General features: G+C 28.9%; 1 protein-coding gene across 3 annotated transcripts in view; it reads right to left on the bottom strand.

The window, feature by feature from the left end:
• Positions 1-5,457: 5,457 nt before the first annotated feature.
• The window catches only part of LOC107438489 (potassium voltage-gated channel protein Shab), a 122,965-nt gene continuing 107,534 nt past the window's right edge, over positions 5,458-20,888 (bottom strand). The window contains exons 6-9 of one of the 3 annotated variants that reach the window (XM_087161450.1): positions 16,112-16,173; positions 13,735-14,309; positions 8,733-9,333; positions 5,458-5,766 (exon numbers count right to left, since the gene is read on the bottom strand). In XM_087161450.1, coding sequence (XP_087017576.1) covers positions 16,153-16,173 — 21 coding nt within the window. In that variant the 3' untranslated portion in view covers positions 5,458-5,766; positions 8,733-9,333; positions 13,735-14,309; positions 16,112-16,152. Of the gene's footprint in view, positions 5,767-8,732; positions 9,334-13,734; positions 14,310-16,111; positions 16,174-20,888 lie in introns of those variants that run through there. The other 2 variants (XM_087161449.1, XM_043041866.3) reach the window with 2 other exon arrangements.

The following is a 20,888-nucleotide window of genomic DNA, read 5'->3' as shown; positions in this document are numbered from 1 at the left end:
GCTAGATCCTGCAATTTTATACCTTCAGCCTTTTATTTGAGATTTTTTTTTAGCATGGGGTTAATATCAAAAAGTTCGTGACCACCTGTCTTGAAGGAGAGTGTTCAGTGCAGAAATCCAGTTCTAAATAAGCTAAACCAAGATTGAAAATTTTGTAAGAGAATGTAAATTGGTCAGCAAAGCCGAGGAGTACATATACTTATAAGGTTTCTTTCTTACATAATTGTAATTGCATGTCTACTAAGATTAAATTTAAAAAAATGATAATTAGAAAAAAACTGCAGTCTGTTTAGAATTGAAATTTGTTGATATTTTTTCAGTTTGAATTAGATGAACTTTCCTCCCTTAAAATTGTAATATTTAATTTTTTAAAATTGTCTTCATGTTGCTGCTTTTTACAGTTGGATTGTTTAATTGTAACCAAACTATTGGTTATGTAATAAAACTAAGCCATTGGTTTTATGACATTCTTGTATAAAATTGAGATGGCTTCTTTTTTCTCTATCCCACTATCTTATTTGAAGATTGGGCCAATTCCATTTTTTTTAAATATATATATATATTTTAAAACGGAGTCTTACTTTCATGTTCATTCAAGCCATTTCGGTCTTATTTTGAAACTCATACACTTTAATTCTATTTCTGCTACTATAAAGAAGGCATAACAAATAAAACAATAAAGGGAAGGTTCTGTCTTAAAATGAACAAATATAGAATTGACTCTTTATTTAAATGAGGCCTTCACATTTCAGGCTTCAACTCTTTGAATAGTTTTAATTATAGTAAATAGGATATAATTTATTATTTTTTAAAATTGTAAATCTTGATTTGAATCCATCGATCAATTGAATTTCCAGTTTTTCTTATCTCTCTAAAATTGCCTCTAGCATCAATTAAGTTTTCAAGCAAGACTGACAGAAGTAATTAATGAGTTCTTACAATGTATTTAGGATTTTAAAATCACAAAAGCTCTAATAGAAACAGCATTTATTGAGAATATTCAAGGAAAAAAAGTTATGTGAAAGTTGATGAATGTGAACAAGGTTAAAAAATATCCTGATACTCTTTTGAAGAAAGTCGTTTAGCAATGTGAGCAAGATGTCAAGAAAATCAGTGAGGTAATATATTTAAATATTTTATGTTTGAACTTTGAAAATTCGAGTTAAAAGTTCATTTAAAATTTATAAAATATTTCTGTCACAACATATGAAAAACATGTCTCTTTATGTGACTTTGCTGAATTGTAGATACTGTATTGTAGATACTGTATTTTGTTTGTTCTCAATATTGTGCAATAATATTTTCATTTACTTTTGTCAATATATATATTACTCTCCCACGGCGATAAAGAAAGTCCTCTTTCTCTTTCGCGCTGGCAACAAAGAATTGAAATATCAAGTATGTGAGCTGTCTTAAGCATGAAAGCGTAACATACATGTTTACAATTCACTGAATGAAAATTATTTTCTCGCATGCACAACAAAAAGCTTTAAAAACCTGATCTGTAAATTTGGAAAAATCGAAAGGTTAAATAATAACTCATATCAACAAATGAAGTGTTCTATATTATGTTTTAATTATACTTATGCAGGTTTAAATTTTTATATTTCTATAACTTATTGATGAAAAAGTTTAATTTCTTGAGAGAGATTAGTTTTAAATATTTTTATGATTGATTTTAAACTCTTAAGATTTACCTCTAGAACACATTTCAAATGGGTATAACTCAGTAGAGCGAACCATATGGGATTGCACATCAATATTTGAGGTTTGGGGAAGCGTCAACGAACACTAGTATTTTATAAAATTATTGGCTTGATAGTGTTAAATTACTCCAAATATGCATTATTCTCATGTGTTTTCATTATACATAAGTATAGAATAATTTTAATATCTATATTTCTTTTCATCTAACACAAATGTTCCTAATTTTACGAATCCTTTAGTTTACTTTAATATACTTTATTATTTTATTTTAACAAATTTTGTTGAACATTTTCGCAAATATGTGTTTTCATATTGCATTTCTCAGTACGTATTATTATTATTTTTTATTTTCTTAAAAACGCAACAAGTGTACAACCTAAGTAGTTTCCATTGATATTGATTGCATTAATAGCTTATAAAAAGCGCGGCCACAGTGTGGTAGCAGTTAAGGGAAACAAAAGGTTTTAACATATTTCTACCGACTAAAAATATTTGTAAATTAACTGTAAAATATTAAAACTGACCAACATATTCATTAAAGTGAAAATTACAACTTATGAAATTTACTACTATCTCACGAAATATTCATCTCTACTTTTTAAATTTTTCCTGACTGTTAGCCACCCTGGTGTAACTACTTAAGGGTTATTTTTGTTCAAAATAAAATATTAATTTCAACGAAAATTACGTCAGTATGTATGCAAGCTGTTTAATTTTAAAATAAATCAGTTATCTTAGTTAATAGGACGCTATACCACGGGAGTCATTTTTTATCGCAAGTTCTGTTTCACCTCCGTAAGTAATTTAAGATTCAAAGTATCGAAAAAGTGAGTTCAAGAAAACCTAGAGTAAGCCATGAGGTTTCAATTTCTCTAAAAAAAAATTGAAAACTTAAAAATGCAAACAAATTATTGGAAGAGAACTTCCTTAATGCATAATCCTAAGTTATCTTCTCTTAATTTTGATATTTTGAAAATTTCTTTTCAGTATTTGAAACCTGAATTCATTTTCTTTATTCTATAAATTTTAAATTACTTGTGGAGATGAAAGAGAATTTGCGATGAAAAGTTTCTCCCATGGTTATGGCCCTCTTAGTCTTCTAAGAGAGTCTTAGATAATCCACCGTTCGTTTATGTAGGTAAATAATAGAAAAAATTGTGTGAATCTATTTTAATTTTGAATACAAAACATGGGGGATAGTAATGAAGTATGAAACTTTTTCTTAATTATAAAATCCATCAAGTTTGTTGTGGTATTTCCCTTTAAAGTTATAATAATGATTAAAAAAAAAACTTCAGTAATATTTATTTAAGAAAAATCGATCTTCTTGGCATGTTGTCAAAATAATAAAAACGACTGTTTATCACAGAAATATTTAATGCTCTAACATGGTTCAAAAAATGTTACATTTGCCAGATTTATAGTGGAGTATATGTATGCACATAACATTTGAACAAACATGAAGTACATATGATTTTAGACAATTAGACTTAACAAGTCGGAATTGGACGAAGTGCTTTTTTAATATGGTCCAAATATACATATTTTACATCTTGATTTTTCGAGATTCACGGCCTTTCTTTATAATATGAACAACCACAAGTCTTGACACCATTAATTATAGTCACATACAAAATGCACAATCGACTAGTATAAGATATTTAACTGCAATGCATAGCAAGTAGATGAAATTCATAAAATTGGACAACACCCATCATCTCTTATTATTAAAACTCAAATTCGTTTTATCACAACTTATTTTGATTAAACAAATTTTTTTTAACTAAATAAACTAATCTAATACGCACAGAAGACGTACTGATCCGCACGAGAAACGTAAATCAAAAGTTGCTTATGAGCCACTTCGTTAAGAAATTACAATCTTTGATTAGGTTTTAACAAGTCAAATGAAGTTGGAGTTAGGTGACTAACTTCACGTTGTTTTGCTTTGTTCAAGCCCAATGAGTTTTATTTCATTTTAAATTCGCTGTTTTGTTATTTTAAAATAAAACATGCAATATTAATGATATAAAAATGTTAACGTTTCTTAAATTTCAGCTATAATTTTAAAAAATGAAAAAAGAAACTCTCATTTTGGAATAAACAATATTAATAAAAGTTTACTTTCGAGAAAAATATTAAATATTTAACCAGCACATGCTATAACTTATAGCATGTGCTATAAATATAGCCTATAAGTATTGACTGGAGAGTGTTTATTAAGGGCTTTTTTTAAGTAAAAAAATAAATGAAATCGTGCTCTGTTGAGAAATTATTAACTTAGCAATTGGGTATTAATAATTCGATAAGAAGTGAAGTGATTATGCCTAAACTTGTGATTTAAATCAGATTTAATTGGATACCTGTGAGTCAATTGTTTTAAAATATCCAATTGTTTTAAAAAATAGTTTATCTACACGCAGTTTTTTTTTTTAAATCTGTTAACGCAAAATGTTTTTTACTTCTATAATTTGTTATTTATAGTTTAACTTATTTGTTGAAAAATTATTTAATAGTGCCTTTAAAAAGTAGCTTGAATTTATCTATACATATTTAGCTAATTTCCATCTGATTTGTGAAATTTTTTGCTTTCAAAAGGTTAATTGAGAAGTAAGTGGAATCAGTGATTATAATTTTTTTTCCGTCATGATTATTGACTTGAAAAAAAAATCTCTGAATGTCCTTAAAAAATTTAACGTATATTTTTTACCTCAAACCATTTCTTTGCAAACAAAATATATTCATAAAGATAATCTATAAACAAACAAATCTATTTATAATTTCTAAAAGAATAATATTTTGACTTTCATGTTTAAATTTTTTTTATACATATAATTCGTTTAAAAGTATAGAATTAGCAAAAAGAATGAATGTTGTTTTGGACCCATATGAAGCTCATCATATTAGTGTTTAAAAACATTTGTTTTCTTTTAAATATATTTACTTAGGATTTCTAAACTAGTGCATAAACTGTCAAATCTATTACATTAAGTAATAAAAACTTTAATTTTCTCAAAGGTATGCCTTTTTTTTGTTGTTTAATTCTGCAAAATGTTAAAATTTGTAAAACCTTTTTGAACTTTGCAAAGTATGACAGTTCTGTTTAATTTTTGTTTGTTGCAAATTTGTTAATTAATAGCTTCATTAATTAAATATTCGAAAATTAATAAATGAATCTTGTTATTAAAAATTATAGCAAAGATTTTAAATATTTCAAGATGTTATTGTTTATTATAAGAAAATCTCAATTTCATAATTTTTAGAAAGATCTGAAATTAAGAGTTTGATAAATTACGTTATCTTCGTTAGAAATTCTGTGATATTGATTTTTTTTCCGATTAATACCTTAATATGAAAATTAGACAGTCTCAGTAAAAAAAAAAAAAACCCGACTATTTAACCTTACATAAATTATTTTTCTCTTACAAATTACATTTTTAAACCGCTAAAGTAAATTTCCAAAATCAAGTATTTAGAAACAATTTTATTTATCAAAATGTTTTGACTGCAGATTTGTATCATTAGAATATATTTATGAGTAGAAATTATTCTCATTTATATAAATAGCCAGATTGTGTGTGGGTACAAAATTATTTCAAATTAATTGTAACTTATCAATTTTCAGGATTATGTGAGGTCCAGCATTCAGTAATAGTATTAAGTTTTCAAATTTTAGTAATAATCGTTATCAATGTATGCAAGTACTTCATAGCACTTCATAAAACTATGTCTTATTTGTCAACTTCATTTTTTTTAGCCTTTGAAAACAATCTTAATAAAATTTAATCTTCTTTGTGTGATTGGGTTGAGAAGTTTACATTTGTATTTAACAATAACACAATTGAATAAAATTGTATTAAATAATTGCTAAAAAATATATAGAATTCACATAAATTTAATAACGAGACAAATTTTGAAATAACGTCAACATTTTAACAAGTCAGCAATTATAACAAAAATGTAAGGATAATTTAGTAGAGTTGAATAATTGTACAAGATGGCCATTTTAACACCTTCACTTCCAAACAGCGAGAATTAGTCATGAACAAAGCTGACTAGCTGGAGTAAAAAGCACATAGAGTTGATATAGTAGGTAGAGGAACCAAGTCCGCTTTATTCCTTCCGAAAAGACACGCCACAGATAGCAAGCAAAGAGTTACAATCACGTGATGGAAAGAGTGCAATACTTGGCGCAGTATCACAAATGTTGGCGCACTAAGTTTTTAAATAGCTTTATTTCGATATTACCGATGCGCAAATAATCGGAGCATTTGAAAGACAAGTTTTTAAACAGCTTTATTTCGATATTACCGATGCGCAAATAATCGGAGCATTTGAAAGAGAGAAAAAAATATTTTCGTTAATCATATTTCTTTAATATTATTAAATGGGTTTTTAAAACATGGAGTCTTTTTTCTCCTAACAAATAATTTTTAATTAAAGTACTGCCTTTATTTAAAAAAATTCAGTAGTTCTCGTCTGCACCCTTAACACTATTCCTTAAAATTTATTCATTATATAAAAATAAAAAACGATATTCTGCATCACTTATATTTATTACTATATTCAGAAATTTTTTTAAAAATGTTTTTATTGCAAAGACCTATTTTTAAAAAAAAAATTACTAATATATATTGTAATAACTATTGTTATTTTTTTAAAAAAAATAATAACTTCGATACAAAAATCAGGATTTTTTTTAAAATCTACCAGGGCTTAAAATGTGAATTTGAAAATGTTGCCCTTCTTTTTTAATGAAACACAAGTTCGTTTAAAAAATTAATTTAATCCTTACGTTTTAAAAGTTTTATCACTGTTAGATAAAACAAATTGTAAAATTAAACAGATTGTCAGAAAAAAGTTCGATGCTTAGAAATAACGTTAATGTTGCAACACTTTTATCATTTTTATTTATGCTCACCAAGAGACTGCTCGAGAGGTAATATCAAATTTTGGGAAAAATAGCTTCGGGGAAAATAAAACCCGTTTTTAGTAGAACAGATTAGTTAGAAAACATATTTTTGATTAAATTTAATTACGTTTAGAATTTTATTTATATATTGAATACCATAAATTATTTATACAATAAAGATTATTTACATTATTAATTTAGAATTTTGACTTCTTTTTTTCCTGACACTTAAAATAGATATTTTCAAAAATAAACTGCTGTTGCATTTTAACTTAATACTCAACAATTTGTCTAAATATGAAATAAAATATTTATTCTAATATAAAAGTTTTCAGCTCCGAATAGAGAAAAATATAAGATTAAAAGCATTAAACTAATCAAAGAAAATAATAAAAGAGTTTAATTAGAAATTTTACTTTGTATTTCATGTACAATCTAATTCCATAAAATACTAGGAAGTTTAAATTGTACACACAAAGAGACTAGTAGAAAAGCTTTCGAAATTTAAACAAAAAATACTTAAATAAAAGAGAAAGCAATTAGAATTTTTACTTTGTACTAAATGTAGATTGAAACTAATGACGAACTTATAATTAAAATATCTTACTTTTATTTGTGATAGAAATTGCAATTTATGCAACTTTTTATGAGGTAAATTTATGCAACTATTATAGGTCAATGTATATTTAATAATTTTTATACAGAAAACCAGTATCTTAAAAAGTAGCAGTTAAAAATATTTTACTTTACAAATAAAAGAACCATAATCATTTTATGGACATTAAGAAAATTACAATGCCCATCCATAAAAAATGTAATTTTCTTAAAAATAGTAAGTGCATTTAAAACTATATCTTTTAGCCAGCTGCAAATTAAATATATACAATCTAGATAAAGGTAAAAACAGTTGAAATTTTACAAGAAAGGTTCACGATGCTAAATCTTTGCACCACAGCCAGCTGTTAGCCTTGGCCGTCTGAGCAGTTTATTCCATACCAATGCATAACATGCGCTAATTTACTGCACTAATTTACTCCTATACAACTTATCCTCTTCTATGTTATGTTTTCTAAATTTGTTGCACTAAATCAAACTAATTCTACGCTTTAATATACTAGTAAAATAAAGTATTTCCAATAAAGCAACTATTTTTAAATAAATAGAAGATAAACAAGTACTTAATGATTATATTAAATATACCTTAATTTATTTTCTAAATAGTACATAATTTGTATTCATTTTATGTATAGTAACAGAATTATATAATTTTATTAAAAATTAACACTAAAACTACTATACACTATTTTATATTTAAATACTAAAAATATTTCATAGAATTTAATTATTCATCAAACATATAAGAATATACAAATAATTTGGTTTTTAAGCATTCCTATGTAATTTAAAAAACACAACTTCTTATGTATCATATTTTTTATTTAAATATATATATTTAAAGGAAACATTTTAGAACAAGATAAATATTGGGTTTTAGTAATCAAGTGGTAAAGATATACAAAATCTTCAGAATATACAGAAATGATATCGACATTTAAAGAGAACTAAAACAAAACCGAAAGTTTACTCAACTGTTCCTTGGCGCTAAAGTATCTCGCCAAGTAAGCCAACAAAGCTTTGCAGCTATTTCAGCTAAAAATAGAATATATATTGAAATATACTTAAACATTCTAAGTTTAAAGTTTAAGAAACAATAAAAACTTATGTTAAATGCAAAAAAAGTGAGCAAAAACGAGCGTAATTGATTATTAAAGCAAATAAAACATGATTATCAGAGCATGACTGAGTATCGGAAAAATTTTAAAATCAATTTTAAAATAGAAAAAGTGAAAAAAAATGTCGCCCTTTCTTGTAAAAAGTTATCGGACAGTCCCTAGAAAACTTCTCCGTGCAGCAAAATGCTCAGGACTTTTGTACCATTCTTATTTCTGAATTAAAAAGACAGACAGTTAATTGCATCAGACGATCGCAATGCTAAACGAATGGACGGGAAACGAAGCGGTCTCAGTGAACGGCAAGTTTGGGCTACAGTCACGTGACTTTATCTTGTCCACGGGTCGGGGGTTATTCTACTCTCTCTACCCAGTATTTCAACTCTATGAAAAAGCATCGAAAAAAACATTAACGGCACCACGTAGCGACTGAATTTGGAGTTAGCATTTCTATTTTGTTTCCGAATCGGTTGCTTCGAAGTAACTTTCACTTTACTGTAAATAGTTATTTTAATGTGCTCGATATTATAAAATCAAGTGTTGATTAATTTTATGAAGAAATTTTCCAGCCATTATAATAATAAAAAGAAATAGGCTTGATTTAAGAAAATAAATTAATCAGATTCTATGCTAAGAAAGATAAATAAAAATAATTTTTTGCCAACTTTTATAAAATAGTTAATTTTTTAAGCGACACTGATTTCCTTCTAGAATCAAAGTTATTTCTTTATATCTTTTCCATGAGATCATTCCAAAATTGGTATTTAGGTTTTAGTGGGGATTCTACTTAGAAGAACTGCAGAATTTAAAAAATTCCTTTCTGTGTTCTGTCACATGTATACGTATTTGGCCCCATATTTATACCATTTGAAAGGCTTTTTTTTTAAAGCAGTGAGAATAAGTTCAAAGACGCTACTTGAGCAGAAAGTCTCCCAGAGACTTGGCACATTTTAATTTCATCCAGTAATTTTCCTTCTTTCTTATCTGAAAAATAAAAATTAACTTTACTTCAAGACAGCATTCGAAATTGATATAGCTATTATAGTTTGAATTCGTATATTAATATGTATATTTATGCGAATACTATACTATATTATCTCCGGTTGCCAAATGGTGTTCCGCGAAACCCTAGGGTTCTGTAAAAGGGTGACATGAGTTCCGAAAGTTAGGATTTTTTTTTTAAAGCCAGTTATGATTTTCGAAACTTGTTGTGATTAAATTTATTTAACACGTTGACTTCCGCGTCACCCATATTCGGGTGATAGCAAAGTTTCTGATCGGGTCGCGTCACCCGTATTCGAGCGACAGCAAAGTTTCTGATCGGGTCGCGTCACCCGTATTCGAGCGACAGCAAAGTTTCTGATCGGGTCGAGTCACCCGTATTCGAGCGACAGCAAAGTTTCTGATCGGGTCGCGTCACCCGTATTCGAGCGACAGCAAAGTTCCTGATCGGGTTGCGTCACCCATATTCGAGCGACAGCAGAGTTTCTGATCGGGTCGCGTCACCCGTATTCGAGCGACAGCAAAGTTTCTGATCGGGTCGCGTCACGAGTATTCGAGCGACAGAAAAGTATTCTAATCGGGCCGCGTCACCCGTATTCGAGCGACAGCAAAGTTTCTGATCGGGCAGCGTCACCCGTATTCGAGCGACAGCAAAGTTTTCTGATCGGGCCGCGTCACCCGTATTGGGGTGACACTTATTTGACTACTCGCGAAGGATATTCGTATGTATTTGAAAAGATATTTCACAGGAAGTAACAAAACTATTGAATTGTTATAAAAGTAATACAAAAATGATTTATTAAGAAAATTATTGTGAGCTTCGTAACAGCTTTCCTGTTCACCGCTATTTGACTCATTAAAAAATAAGTTTTCCATTTTTCTTTTCGAAATTTCAACGAATTCGGGTAAAGATTTTAAGTTAAACTCCTCTTTACTCGGCAAAGATTCAAACTGATCGTGTAAAGTGGCGAGATGAGAAACAGATGCGAAGCAACGGACACAAATAAACAGACATGATAACATTGAAACAAACGGATCGAGATATCATTCTTGTGAGCACCAGAGACTCAAAATCGGTGGGAGTACTTAGCAGAATACGCTTCGTACAGCAGTACTCCTGGCCCGAAGGAGATTTCACTGTAAACACGAACGGCAGTCAACGTGTTAATCCAATTAATTCATAATAATCCAAAATCAAGTTTATATTTCCGTAGTTTTTATGGAAGAATTTAAATGAAAGGCTTGTAAAGAAAGATATTAAAAAAACAATGTTTTTTTTTAATAATATAATGAATGAATTATGAAAAGGATAGGCATTTATGAAAAATTCCGTTAGTATTTCGCATCAAATAAAAATAACCGAATTAAACAATGAAGAAGTATGTTCCTCTGGTAGCCATTCTCAACATTTATTTTCTTCCTTTTCCGTTTTTGTTTTTAATGGAAACCGTATTTCAGCTCCTAAATTTTCAGTTTATGCATGCAATGAAATCAAATTAAGAACTTGACTAGACGCCATTCCAGATCTGCGAATTCAACTGTCTGGCGTAAAATCCAATTGTAAGACTAATATTAATAAACCAATATGATGATAGAATTTCATTCATTTACTAAACGCTTTCAAAATAATTAATAAAATTTATATCATGACATATTTTCAAAATGATTAAAAGTTTTTCGTTAATTTATATGTTTACAATTGCTAAAGAAATTTATTCATTAAAAAAAAAAAAAAAATGGGGAATCGCTGTATCTTATAGCTAGGATTTAAGAGAAAAAAAATTATATTTGAAAGCCTTAAGAACAACACTTTCTGTAAGTAAGTGTTATTCTGTTTCACTTTCTGTTCTTCCAACACTTTCTGTAAGTGAAGTATTGATAACTATATAGTATACAGTTTCTCCGGTATTCAGTGTATAACGGCTATATATCTATTATACTGTAATCAGCTAAGATTACACATTACAAAGCATGTTTGAGGAATTTGAAAGTGAAGGGTGAAATAATGACCTAACCGAATAAAAATGGTCTGTTTAAGACTTGAATGTAAAATTTCTCTAACCCTTTTTTTTATCCGCGACATCCGGTTGATAGACATTGTGACCCAAATATTTATTTTGAATATTATAATGTTTTTAAATTTATTAAAACATTGCTTAAGTACTGGTGGTATATTTTATACAAAGCTGTCATCACGGGTTGAGAAATTTTTAGGCAATGTCCCGTTCACAGAAGTTCAAACTTTAAGAATTTGAAAAAAATATGGAAACCCTTTAAAATGTGATAGCCTTTAGGAATAATTGACATTTTTGGAATAAGAATATCAACAAGTATTGAGTTTAATATTTGAGTGAAAGAAAAGAAATAGGCCTAAATATAAACGTCATATTTTGTTCTTGGTGTACCACATCACATTAACGACTATTTTAGGAGAAATAGGTTTTGAAAAATCTAACAAAAATAAGGGATTATTTACGAGAACAAATAAATACAAGTTAAAAAATTTCAACGTAATTATTGTTTTCAAAGTGTACTTACATTAAAGAACTAAAATTCAAACCCGAGTTGGAGGATTAAAAAAATACCTTATATACGTAAAGGCCTAATGAGTTAAAAAATTGAGATCCTACTTAGAAAAAGCTCCATAAGTTTAGTTGAAAATTAGTTTTATTTTTATCAAAGTAACTTTTTTTTGATAAAATAAATTAAAATCGATTAAAAATGTATATTTAGAATTGAAATTTTAATTCGATCGAATAAAATCGAAATTTTAATTCGATCGAATAGAATCTGAATTTTAATTCGAATTAAAAATTTATATTTGGAATGTTTAAACATATTTCATCTTTAAAGAAGATGATGTAAAAATCCCTGTGATATCATTAGGTATTTTACAATTAGATGCCTTAGCTCCTGCAATTTTAAGTGAACCCCGCCCCTAACTTTATGAAACATCGCTTCGCTGTTGTTCTTCCGAAGAAGCAAAAGGAATATTTGTGGTATTTTAAAAGTACTAAGTTACTTGACAATTGATTGAACGAGTTAACTGGTGTTGATGCACAGTGTCGATGTAGTACTGTCAGATGTATAGAGATAAGTTATATGATCATTCCAGATTATCCAATAAGGAGAGAGATGTGACGTATTAGTTTTCCCCCCTAAAGTGATCACCTAGTCTTTGAATCTTACAGGCGTTATCGCAAAAGTTTAAACAAAATTCACTGAACCCAACCAGATATTTTTAACAACTTATGGATGGTGTTTTCTACACTACTGCAAGCTCTATACCACCTATATTTCCGGGTTACTGTTTTCAGTGTATTTTAAAGCTATTTGGCTCGCAACGTGATCATTGTGTTTTAAGATTCTTGCAAATGTGGTATTTGATTACTTATTACTTGTATTTACAATGCTGAAAGTATTAACACTAACGTAAGATGGTGCACAGCTAGCAACAAGAATAAACAGAAATAAACAAATGGAAAGAGGCCAAATCAGGACTGCCAAAAAAGTGAGTTATTCAAAACCTAGCAGCCCTGTGACCTTTTTTAACTACGAGGGCTGTAAATTAAATAGTGGCAACTTAACCTTGAAACTCACAGAAGGGCGGGCATGCGCAAATAGGATATGGGCGCGGTGAGGTGGTGCTGCTGTCGATGTGCAGAGTGCAAAAAACAGTCGATCTGCTTAGAAGGGTAGTTGTTGTGAGGCGTTAAAGTGAGGAGTTTCGTTTCCATCGCTCTAAAGCATGTTTTCAAAAGGTGATCAGCGGTCGTGGCTTAAAATCAAGGTTGCCCGTGCCCGTGGCAAAAATGCAACAGAATGCTATCGAGGATTAGTGGAAGCCTATGGCACAAATGCTTTACCGTATAGGACAGTAGTGCGATGGGTTCAAGCATCTCGTCTTTTTTCGTCATTAAGTCTTTTGAAAACATACTTTAGAGCAATGGAAACGAAACTCCTCACTTTAACGCCTCACAACAACTACCCTTCTAAGCAGATCGACTGTTTTTTGCACTCTACACATCGACAACAGCGCCACCTCACCGCTCCCATATCCTATTTGCGCATGCCCGCCCTTCTGTGAGTTTCAAGGTTAAGTTGCCACTATTTAATTTACAACCCTCGTATAAATAACTAAAATAAATTTCCACTTGAAACTCACTAGAATTACTTAAATAACATTAATATCTTAGGAAATACGGCAGATTTGAGCTCAGAAATTATCTAATCCGTTTAAAAATATCGCCTTGCAGAATAAGCTGTAGTAAGCAATTGCAAACTTTTTAACCGGAACTAGAGCAGGTATTGAGTTCGAGATTGTTATTGTTTACATTTATGTTGAAAACACCATCCATATGAGAGTATTTCATAGGTACTTACTTGATTTTTTAATCTCTGAGGAGCAGTGATAAAGGTACCTTTCTATGCCCATCTTTGAAAGTTTGTAATAACATTAAAAATATCAGAAGAAATACTCCAGAAGAGCTTTTTAAAAATAATTTCAAAATGAATGCAACTCGTTTAAAAATATTTTCCATCCATTTCTTCCAAAAATATCGACGTCTTGAGTTAACGATGTTTAAATTGCACAGAGGAATTGGGAAGCGTTGGATGCTGTTTTAAGTTCGTTCTCAGCGAAAAGCACTTGGATTAAGAACACATTGGACTGATGCTTAAAAAGTTTTACAAAATAGCTTTGAAGAATACTGATGAACAACAAAGAATATTCTTTCCAATACTCAGCAGAGTTAGTCTTGGACAATATTAATTCACTTGAATTTTCGCCATTTGTCGGAAATCATCTCCGAAGATTTTATTCCTTTAATAGATCGCTGATTGTTTGTTCCAATTCTGGAGATAAAATTAATTTTGCATAGAGGAGTGTAAAAGTTCAAAGTTGTTCCATTGCTTGTTAACGAAACGCTTTTATCCTCCAATTCAATAAATTCTTTTACCTAAAATATAAAACAAAAATGAAATGGTATATGTAATCTATATGTTTTTCCTATGTGGCATCATAAACCCGGGTATTTATTTATCTATTGGCAAAACTATACTTATTATTAATTTCGTTAGGATGCCTTTTGTTTTGTGTTTGTTTTGTAAGTAGTGTTGAACAGTATAGTTAGTTAGCACGTTAATTTTTATTTAGAATGATTTTATATTTTTATAGAAATAAAAGCTTAGAAAGCTGCCATATCAAGAAATTGGTGAAGGAACTTGTTTTTTGTTGTTGTTTTTTTGAGCAATAGGATATATTTTATACGATATTCAAGTTAAGAGGTGCGTGAGGAAGTAGTGCAGCATCTAATGGAGCATTGGGATGCTATCTTATCTCACGAAAGAGATTTAAATAATTTTAATACTTCTGCTGCCTACTATGTTGAGAGGTGCGCGAGGAAGTACTCAAGTTGAGAGGTGCGCGAGGAAGTACTCAAGTTGAGAGGTGCGTGAGGAAGTAGTACGGCATCTAATGGAGCATTGGGATGCTATCCTATCTCATGAAAGAGATGTAAATAATTTTAATACTTCTGCTGTCTGCTATGTTGAGAGGTGCGTGAGGAAGTAGTGCATCATCTAATGGAGCATTGGGGTGCTATCTTAACTCACGAAAAAGATGTAAATAATTTTAATACTTCTACTGCCTACTATGCTGAAATGTCTCTTATTCATACTTACGTTGGTTTGTGTGATTTAATGGCTGTCGGACAGATTTTGAATTATTACTAAAATTCAATAAATAAAGAACTTTGACATTATAGTGGAAATTTCTGAAAATAGTTAAAATTGAAATCACAGCACCTCAACAGCTCGTTCAACAGCTAGATGGTGAAAACATTTATTGTTTAAAACTAATAAAGATTTTAGGATTGAAGGAGGGGTTGAAAAATAAGAATATTTAAACGCAATTGTGCAAATTATTGTAAATAATTTAATTAATATCAAATATTAAATCATGATATTCGTTGTCTTCGAGAAAATTCTTCGGCAGAAAGATTATAAGTTGGCATATCGCAATCTTTACACTAATTATTTTTTTCCTAATTTTTTGTAGCAGTGAGATGAAATGCTCTTACGTATTACGAATATTATTTTTTTTTGCTATTTTACTGATTATATCAAACATTGAAATATCAACTTAAAAAAAGTTGTAAAAATGGAAGAATTTATTGAAAATCGAATTTTCATTGTCACTTTTAGGGGTATGACATTTGATATCATTCGGTATATTGGGAGTTGGATTAACTATATAGACACCTTTCTTTAGCAATTTGTTTGTTGACAGAATTTATGAATGTTTATATTGAGCACATATTTAATAATAAACAGCCAGTAATAGATATAAATTTGAATACATACAAAATTTAAAATATTTTAATGTCGGCATTTAATGAAAAGTAGAAATTAATATTCATTTATAATGTTACCATTGAAAAATTATAAATAAATTAAAAAAAATAAAAATATATGAATTGATATAGAAATATTCTAATCATTCATGCAATTTATTCATTACTAAAAGTACATATATTAAATGAGAAGCTTGTGATTTGAGTGAAAAAACTCAGTTACTATAGAGATTTAACAAAAAAATAAACTGTAAAATAAAAACGCATAAATTCATAAAATAAATATGTGCAAAAAGTGCAGACAAATATTAATTATAAACAATAGCACACCAGAGTAAGAAAATAATGATGCTGCATGCACAAAGTAAACAAACGTCGAAGCATTCACTAGATTTAAATTTACGAACCTCTTTAAGAAAAAAATGTATAAAAACACAATGTATTCTTTTCAGTGAAGTTCAGCTCCCACCTAGAAAATTTGAGTCATATTGAGTTTAAAGAAAGGAGTCTGAGATTATATGTGCAGCTATGCAAGGTGTAGCTCAATCACCGAACTTAAAATATGTTTTAAACGTCTTCGTTAAAAATGAGGATATTAGAATCTACATATTACCTTAGGAAGAATAAGATTATTTTTTAAATTATCGAAATCTGACGAATCATTAACAAGATCTGCCCCCACAAAGATGGAATATCGAAAAGAAATTTAACTAATAAGACAGTTCATTTTATTTGTCACATGAAACTGAATAACTTTAAAGAACTACTTCCAGCCTCATATGATAGGAAAAACTGGTTTTTGATGATTTGAATCTCACTTTTCTTTTGATTGATCTAGATTACGATTCGTTGAATTTTGATTATGTATTATTTTTTTTTATTCCTTAAATAATTATTTGTAGTACATAATTTGTTAATAACTTTATTTTTGACAATAATCTAAGGTACATATAAAAGTTGGTGAAAGCTAAACACCCTGTTATATATATATTAAAAGATACTGTGATGATGTAAAAAGCAAGGCAAAAAAAGAAGCCAAAAATGACTTAAATTAATAAATTAAATAGATTATTAAATTAAATCGATTATTAAATTTCAGTCTTCAAAACTTCTAAATTCATAAAAAGTTGCGTTTTGCAGAAAAACTATCATTTATGAAGAAATACATTTGTAGCAAGGGAAATATTAGTAATTAATTGATATTTTAGGAAGAATACATACATAGAAAAGAAATTATTAGTGATTGGCAGAGATATACAAGGAAAACTTTTATAGCAACTAAATCATTACTAACTATTTAGAAAACATTTATTACACTTTGTACCTAAATTATTAGTGAGAAGCAAATTTTAGATCATAGCAGGCTAAGAAATTTTTTTTATGGCAACCAAATTATTAGAGAGCGATGAAAAATTATTTAGAAAACATTTACTACGATCAAATTATTAGCAAATGAGAAAAATTTTTTTGAGAAAACATTTATGGAAATCAAATCAATAGTGAGCCACATTTATTTGGGTAACATGTAACCAGTTACCCAAATTAGTAACTGAGTTAAATTAGTAACTGGGAAACAATTATTTAAAAGGACATGGCAATCAAGTCTTAGTGCTTGAGAAAAATTCATTTAAAAATATTTACAGCTAATAACCTTTTTTTTACTTCGATATTTTTAGAGAGGAAAAAACAACAAATGCAGAGTTAAAAATAAGTGAAATCAAGTAAGAAAAAAATTGTGGTAATTGGATACCATTTTGTGTATAAATTGATTTTTTGATTCACTAATAAATTTCTTCTTATTCCATTTTTTCTTTTTATACACTTGCTCCATGAAGAATCATTTGTACTAATGATTGCATTAGCGACAAGCTTTAAATAATATTAAAAAATAAAATGATGATCGCCAATGTTAATGCTCTTGTTGTCCAAACTAACACAAATAAATAACTAATAAGCTTCATTTTAAACTCTTACGGTAGACATAAAAATAAATTTAAGGTTAACGAATTTAAGCAGGCATCTAATTTTTTTTCAATATTTCGTTTAAAAAAATAATCATAATTTATGTATAAAGGGTTTCCATTCTGCTAGAGCAAATAAAAAGCCACGCTATTTTTTCCTTCAAAGCACAGAAAATGACAATATTCTCCCCCTTACAGTCTCAACGCCCCATTGCGGCAAAAAGTTTAACTGATAGTAAAACGATGAGTTAATCGTTTTCTTTTATTACTTTTAATGGGATACCTGCAAGTGACGTAGTGTGGGTATCTCGATCCTGATTGGTTGTGGAAACGTGGCATTTTTTTATGTTAACTGTTCTTTCCATTCTATTTTGAGTAAGCCCGTCAAGTATCAATTCTCTTAAGTGATTCATTCTAAATTCTTTCACAAAGATTATTTCTCAAAGATTTCAATTCTTTCAATATATATTTACACAGAGACTTAACACAAAGACAAGCACGGAGTCATGTGGGACATAAACAAATTATGCATCGAACTTACCAGATGCACAGAACAAAAATATATATCACGGTTACAACAAAATACATAAACAAATAATAAATCTGAGTTAAGTAAAAGAAGTAGACGAGAAGGAATATATTTCAACTAATTCGATGTGCGATACGTCTCTGTATTTAATTAACTTAACGTTAATTAACATTCTAACTTATGCAAAGAAACGCAGCTCAACCAAAGAATATTTGGCTCAACTTCAATACGCCATTTTGCTGATGAAGATTATCTGGCGCTGACGTCATAGGTCACATGTGTGGGTATGGGAGGTCTTTTTCTTGAATTGCAAATACTCAATTGAATTTATGAGGTTCGATGTAAAGCTCTTGATTTTGTTTGGTTCTATAAAAGTTTCTATAAAGGTTTTTTAAAATGTTGAGTATTGAAAAAAATAAAGTGCATTTCTTGGCATCTAAAATAAGTTGTGATTTGACTTAAAAATTTTAATTTATCTCTACTTATCTCATCTCATTTTTTCTTTCAAAATTTATTTCCATATTGAATAAAATAAATATTTATATAATAGTTCATAAGTTCATAATTCATATTAACTAATCATCATAAGTTCATATTAACTAATAGAAGTATAAATATGGATGAACAATATTCCTTCGAATTACCGCAAACATAATTTTCTATAAATTAATGTAGATTGTTTTCTTTTCTCAGTTTATAGTAGAATTTATCGAATAACATAATGAAACTAAGGGGACCAAATAAAAAATATGACAGAAGCACGAATTCCGGATAATGAAACTGAAATGTTTGAAATAGTTTTGAAATTTCTATGAATGTTGTTATGAAATAAATGGTTAAAACTCCAACATAAATTTACGCCGTCCAATCTCGAAGTTTTTATTGAAACAGAACCTGAAAAACTTAAATTAGAAACAATGAATCATAGTGAAGTATTACTTGTTCATGTACAAATACATTCGTAATTTATTATATTTGTTATGGAACTTTATTATATTAAACAATTTATTATTTGTAGATAAAATAAAATCGTTTGGAATACAGCAATAAAGAAAATATGACAGAGACACTAAATTATGAACCATAGAGTGTCAACTATTCAAATCTATAGTATCAATCAACTAATCGTTTTTCTTTCGTATTGCTAGGGGGCGCAGCGTTCTGGAGGGGAGAAAATTTATAAAAAAGAGTCATATTGACTGGAATGTTACAAGTTAATCGTTCTCGCGTATTATCATGCATATAAATAATAATAAATAAATATTTTATGTAATAATGTTATTTCCGAAATAGTGCACTTGGAAAAAAAATCACATTTTTTAAATTTATTTTGTAAGCTAAACAATTTTATGTAGTTGTACAATATACATATTATGGCAATAATGTGTAAGGACTTAAGGCAAAGAGCAATGCAAATTGTTACAATAATTTCGGATAACCTTAATTAGTATTTTTCTTAAAATTCTACATTTCTTTTATTATTTTGATTTTATTGATTATGCATCGAAAAAAAAATTTCCGAGTATTAAAAAGAAAATTATTGAATTTTTTTTTCTTCTCGAGTGTAAGCAGCATATACGCAAAACATGATTGTTGGAAAACTAATTGAGCTTTTGGCTAATTCTAAAAAGATTTTCCACTAATAAACGTCAAAGCGGACTTTGAACTAAATTAATAGAAAAACTGATGGTTTCAAAAAGAATTACAGACAAAAATATAAAGCATTATCTCAAATTTATAAAAGATCAAGATAAAAAGAAAATTAATTGTTCATAACTTTTATTCTTTTGCACGTTTTCTCATAATCCGAGTTCAATCCCGCTTTAGATAAAAACTAAGATGACCAAATCTTTATATGATTGTAGCTGATGAAAAGAAGTTATGAAGTTATCGTGAGAAAGTTGTGAAAAACTAAGGAGATAAATTCACACCCTAATCGACTAATTATTGACCAAGAAGAAAAATGCAATCTAAAATCGGCAAACTGATGAGTGGAGAAAACAACGCGAACTAAAATCGTTAAATTAATGACTAAAGAGAAAAATGTAAACCTAAATCGATTTCCGTGGGAATAGTTTTGTTTAAATGGTCATTATTCAAGAACTATGAATTTCAGAACTGAAATTTGTCTGTTTTAGTCTATTTGATTTAATCGTTTTTAAGGTGTACGGTCACTTAAATTGATAATAAGGAAAATTTAGACTAACTGAATTCATGTTTTTAAATTATTTTATTTTATTGCTATTAAATTTCATTGTTATTCCATTTCATCGTTATTTTTTATTTTTATTAGTTGCGCTCAAGATATGCCACCATAGAAAAAAGGTGACGATATCCGGATGATATGAAAAAAGCAGGAAAAAAAAAGCTATTACCCATTCTCAGTCTGGGGTCCTTATCATCCAATTGAAGGGCATAAAAGATGTAAGCAAAACACAAATGTAAAGATCTGTCAGCTAAGCTTGAACCCTGGTGGTTCAGGGGATTGAGCATTCGCCTTCCAATGAGGTGAATCGGGTTCGAATCTCAGCAATGGCTGGTCGAATGTCGTACCCAGCTCGCACCGATCTCAGTGCTGACGTGAAATATTCTCAGTGGTAGACGGATCATAAGTTAGAGTCCCCTTGCCGTCAGACTAACCATGAGAGGTTTCAGTGGTTTTCCTCTCCATGTAACGCAAATACGGGTTGGTTC

This window comes from Parasteatoda tepidariorum, chromosome 4, assembly GCF_982258835.1.
Source record: "Parasteatoda tepidariorum strain Cologne lab strain chromosome 4, Ptep-v5.0, whole genome shotgun sequence".
NCBI classification, from domain to species: domain Eukaryota; kingdom Metazoa; phylum Arthropoda; class Arachnida; order Araneae; family Theridiidae; genus Parasteatoda; species Parasteatoda tepidariorum.
The sequence above is the reverse complement of the archived record's forward strand: the minus strand, read 5'-3'. Positions and strand labels throughout refer to the sequence as shown.